Source organism: Trachymyrmex septentrionalis, unplaced genomic scaffold, assembly GCF_001594115.1.
Source record: "Trachymyrmex septentrionalis isolate Tsep2-gDNA-1 unplaced genomic scaffold, Tsep1.0 scaffold60, whole genome shotgun sequence".
NCBI lineage: Eukaryota > Metazoa > Arthropoda > Insecta > Hymenoptera > Formicidae > Trachymyrmex > Trachymyrmex septentrionalis.
In genome coordinates, this window is record NW_017305779.1 from 4,226,236 (window position 1) to 4,232,060 (window position 5,825).

The 5,825-nt window shown below is 32.1% G+C and overlaps 1 protein-coding gene across 1 annotated transcript in view; it reads left to right on the forward strand.

Moving 5' to 3' along the window:
* The first annotated feature begins 3,311 nt into the window (after window positions 1-3,311).
* LOC108752386 overlaps window positions 3,312-5,825 on the forward strand; it is a 7,068-nt gene continuing 4,554 nt past the window's right edge. The window contains 1 exon segment of the mRNA XM_018493188.1: window positions 3,312-3,662. Coding sequence (XP_018348690.1) covers window positions 3,471-3,662 — 192 coding nt within the window. The 5' untranslated portion in view covers window positions 3,312-3,470.

The window sequence follows — 5,825 nt, forward strand, 5'->3', positions numbered from 1 at the left end:
TCGATCTGAATTTTCTGCTTTGCTAGTCAACGATCTTCAGAGTCATTCGACAAATGGTGAGCAAATGATACCTTAGGTCATTGACAAATTGTCAAAATTTTTAAAAGATCAATAAACTCTACATTTGCGGATTTTGCATAATTGTGCGTCTGAAATAATGCAACACAATTAATATGCTGACTAATATAAATGATAAGAAAAATTATCAAAATATTTTTCTTTTCTAATTCTTATATTTTACAAAGCGACATCCAAAGTTTTATCTTAAACAACAAACATTCAGGATACGAAACGAAAAGCGTATACTGAGAAAGCGGTTGCAGTAAAATACGAGCAATAGATAGAATCTAAATCTCGATCACAGGAAGACGAGAAACGCGACTGACGAGGAAAGATGAGGGTCTTAGTTCTGCCTCTTACAGGATAGAACTAAATCCTGGAAAATAGACATAATCGCACGGAAAATCGCACGACCTGCGTAATCCCTCATGTTTCCCGAATTACAAAAGCCGATAAACAATCAACGTTCATAAGAAACAGGACTTGCAGAGTGAGAGACGAAATACGATGACGCGATAGTTATTCCTTCGTAAAAATAGACAAGACAAGAATATTTACCGAATCTTAGGAAAATATTTCTCTGATATCTACGGCAGAACAACCAAAACCGTCACTCAAAAATGTTACGATCACAAACGTGAAAACATCATTAAACAAAAACCAGGACGATTGTTTTTCGTGGAATAAAAAAAGCAAACGTGCAAGTAAATAATAAAAAAAAATAAAGATAACATTTTTAAGAATAGATAAAAAAATAGATAAAAAAAATAAGCTCGGTCCTCATATTTTGCATACATTAGACAAATTTACAGATTTAGAGATTTTGCTACATTTATAAGAATAGTAACAATAGTAATAATAGTTTTTCAATTGCAGAAATATTTAAAAAGAAATTATCTCTAAAAAAAATATAATCTAATATTCCAGAAAAAGCGAGAAAGACAGTTCAACCAAAATTAATGTAAAAATTATTCATGAGACCGTTTAGGACCAACGACTCATACACAGTTATATGCTACACGAGACAATTGTTATTGACAGGAAATCAGGAAAGTGATTAATCAACACGTAAGTCACATATTATTCTTGAGTTTTGTTTGCATGGCAGAAGCAAGACGTGTTAAGATAATACTTTTGCCCAAGCGAAGCGAAACGATGCGGAGCTGAACCGTACTGGTCCAGGTGTGAGAAAAACGCGGCGCACAATGAAACGTCACTCTCGCGTCCATTGAAGAAGCCTTCGCGATCCATGTGCACCACCCCTAAACTATACCGCCTAGATGAATGGATCACTCGGGCCCCTTTTCTATGTTACCGTCAGGCACAAGCGCGAGGGATGCAACCCGGCTTTTTCGTTCCTGCATTTTAGCATCACATATATTTCACCCTACAATCATCCACCGTGGACAAATACCCTTATTTGTACACATCCTGTGCATTGTGACGTAGCGCGCGGCACCCACGGGCTTCGACTTCCGGCGAGCGACGCAGTCCGTTCCTTGCTTCGTTTTCCTCTCACTTTTATTTTTTTTTTTCCCAATTGCAAAGATGGGTGGAAATGGTGGAACAGTTTATGTACCTGCTATAAAATAAAGAGGAAAGGGAGTACGCAACGGATTTTCTTGATGTAATATTAAACTTCGATGGGTTGGGCGATCATTCGATCCACACTACGTCTGTTTCCGTTCAAGGACCCATACTGGATCTTTTCTCTCCACCCTCTTTCTTACATTAAGACTCCCCGGATGTTGGATAGGCGGAACGCCTAATTATACTTAAATTTCGTGACCATGATGGTAAGGTTGAAGCGTGACCGTTTTCTTCTGAGAAATCCGAAAAGTTGAAGACAGTTATTATTAGTATTATTATTAGATATATATTACAATAATAATTTTAGAAATTTTAAATTCTATGTGTATAAATAATAAATACATTTAGCGAAATATCTGATTTAATAAAATATTTTTTAAATAAATACACATTTATATGTATATATAGATATACATTTCAAGATATCTTATACCCGACTACCCAATAAAATAGTCTACAACTCTCTAAACCATATAATTTTTAATACAAAAAGTACTTTATAATTAATAATCTTTCTTGTTAAACAAATTTAATTATAAATCAATTAAACATACTTTTTCGAAAAAAAGGACAAGTGTACGCACATCTAGATGATGTAGCGAATATCGTTTCTGCTATCTTCATATAATAACTACACTCTTTGAGGGTCTATTATAATTATCTACGCTTTGGTCCATAATATGAGATTTCTGCACGGCATATAGCCCAAAAAACATCATCTTACTTTTCAACCAACCACTTTTCTACTACAACAAAATTTATTTGGCGGCACTTGGATACGAATTGAAATTAACTTTGTTCATGGGATAAATTAAATTTCGTTTTTCGTTCGTGAAATCATAATTCTTTATGGAAATCACATTTTTTATCTTGTAACAATGTAAAACTTAATGTTAATTTATAATATAATAACTAAAAAATTTAATAACAATTATACATTATTAAAAATCATACATTTAAGAGTTACAATTTATATATTAAATTTTAATTACAAAATATATTTCCGTTTGTCATATTTTACACATTGTGTGTTACACATTTTTGGTTTAAAAAGAATAAAATAATTGAAAAGTTATATGAAAAATTACTTTCTTATCTTTTGTTCGATATTGATGGAAAATTTTTCAAGGAATAAAGAGTTAAAGAAATTTTTCAAGAAATATCATCAGTTATTTTTCACTTGAATTATCGATTACTACCACGAAAACCATTAGTTAATCTGTTACAAAGAAACTTATTGTTAAATGCTACATTAATTACATTAAATATTAGCTTGCATTTTCGTATTACTTATCATTTAGTTGTTTATTAATTTAATTAATATTTATTTGTTCAATTTATCATTATTATCTACAAAGTCCTTTGTTATTAACAAAAAATTATTTGTTTCATGAAGAATATTCTAATCCAAGCTATGAAATATTCGTAGCATTGCGATTCCTTCAGCAAGCTGGCCTACATTTCATGTAGGCCGAATAATTCGGTCAGGATTGAAACCTCGGGGCAGGCCATATGCTGAGAAACGATGTATAATTACGAGGGATGCTTCTTCGCAAGTCGGTAAGGGTGGGGACCCACGAAAACCCGAGAAGCGCGCAGTGGGGGACGCGCGGTTATATAAGGAGGTTCTGAAACCCTGAAGGACTGCAGTCGCACCGAAATTCCGCTCGTGGAATCCACGCTCGTGGCCTTCGTGTCCTGCCGGCACGATCTGTGCTCGATTAGACCGCGAAATATCTTGGAGTTTTAATCGCGGAAGAAAATAATAATAGTAATTTTGTGGTGAAAAAAGTGAGGAATAAGATTCTTTGTTATCGAGGATGAGGATGAAGATCGCATGGCTTCCGGCGCTGATATTCTGCGCGACCTTGGCCTTGGTAGCCGCCAACCTGGATCTCGGACCGATCATCAAGATCGCACAGTGCCGATCATCGTGTCTACGACATCACATGGTCGATGGCAACTGCTTGAATATAAATAATATCAACAGCCAAGTATACGACTGTGATTTGGTAATTAAGAACTTCTTACATCAAATCATCTTTTTTAACTCTTTTACTATTCTAAACTATTCTAAAGAATTCTCGGCAAGTACTCACAATCAGTATATGTATGAGATAATTACGCACAATTGTCGCTTTCAGAAATATTTTAAAGAAAATAATGTTTCTTATTTATAATCAACAGCATGAATCAACTATGCTGTTTTTAAAACTGAAATTAAAATCAGGAAACGTAAATATAAAACAATATATTATATTTTTGTACAACTTATCGATAAACTAATTAAAGATTTTATGATTTCATTACCAGATTCAGTCAACACAAAATTTATTTGTAAAGTGCATGCAATAGTATACCTTTGTTGCAAGATATTTTATATTTAAAATCGATAATTAAAACCAATAACATAAAATTCATACAATATAATATGCATTTTGTTCAAAAACTTCAATTATTAATAAATAAAAATAAAAGAAATATTAGTTCCACGGAAAAATAATTATCTACTATCTGAAACTTTTAGTAATATTTTAAAAATATTTTATTTAATTATTTTTTTGTAAAATAAAATTTAGAATTTTAAGTGTAAATAGAAATATAGATATAAAAATATAAACTCTTAAGAGAGTTGTTCTTCTATTTCAAACTAATCGTTTAATTTTAAGTGTTTAAATGTTCCAATATTAATATTTTTATTTAAAAAAAAGACCAAGTCACATACAGGAATTTAAAAAGTACCCCAATAATTGCAAAAATGAATAAAAAATAATATCAATTAATCAATAAACTTAATTGTCTCCACAATAAATTCACAATGGAATAAATATAAAGTTTTTTGTCCTCTACTTGAAATTATACATAAAAAATGCAATGTATATTTAAAGATTTTCTATATTATACAGATATTTTTATTTAAAAAAGAAATAGAAAGTGTTCGCACAACGTAATGCCATGTGTATACATGTATATACATGCACACAAAAAAAGGCACCAATTGCAGCCGGAAATCGGATAGGGTGTCGATAAATCTTTCGGTGTCGATTTTGAGAGAGAGTGCTATGGAAAATCACCAGGTGTGGTCGCCACCCTCTGAGCACACATGGATGAGAATCAAAGTTAGGGGGGATTCAGGAGACGTCCAACAACGCGCGCGCGAAGGCGTTGCTTATTTTATGCTAAAGGGGGTGTCCATTAATTTCGGGAGATCCATCGATTCCATGTCCCACGAGAGCGAGGGGGCCGAACGTACAAATTTATGCGTGGGCCCCTGTGACGAATACAGGGGCGAGGGAGCATCTCGCATTAGAATAACAGCTTGCAGAGAGAACGGGAATAAACTCTTAACGAGCACTATACAGTTGGTCACCTCCTCCTCCTTCTCTTTGAAAAAAAAGGACGATCCATATACTGACATCGAAGGAAAGGTTTGCCACTTCGCAACCATGATTGTTTTAACAAATAGAAGAAATAATAATTTCGGAATAAAGGAAGCTTCTGCCTACTTCTTGAATATAAAAATTTCATGTTTTTTTTCACGTAGAAACCGAATCTGCGATAAAAAAATATCAGATTTTATTTTTAAAAAATTGACTTCCAGTTTAACTATTTTAAAACCCATTTTCGTTCGGAACCGGAAATTAAAATATCATTATTCGATAGAGCATACCCGATTTACTTATCAAAATTTTGGAAATTTTTGATGAAAATCCCTTCTCTCATTTTTAAATGAGTAGCACGGGTTAGTATGCAACCTGATTTTGAATAACATAATTAATTTTTTATTAGAAAACAAGCACTGATAATACTTTGCTTAATATTTTGCCTAGTAAGCAGTCTTTCAAAAAGCTCGCAAAATTTTTGTTAATTAAAAACTGATTTTTTCATTCTTGCCTACTCCTTGTTAATGTGTTACAATAATATAATTTACGAAATATGAACAAATAATATAAAAGTAAATGTTTTAAAACATAAATTCTAATGAATGAATATAAAGTATGTATGTGTTTATTTAATATAAATGTTAATTTTTCTAAAAAGAATATGTTTCCATTTGTCTATAAACATTACGTTTTTTATATTTATTTTTTTTAAATAATATTTATGTTATATATATAATATAAGTAAAAAAACACACACACACACACACACACACACACACACACACACACACA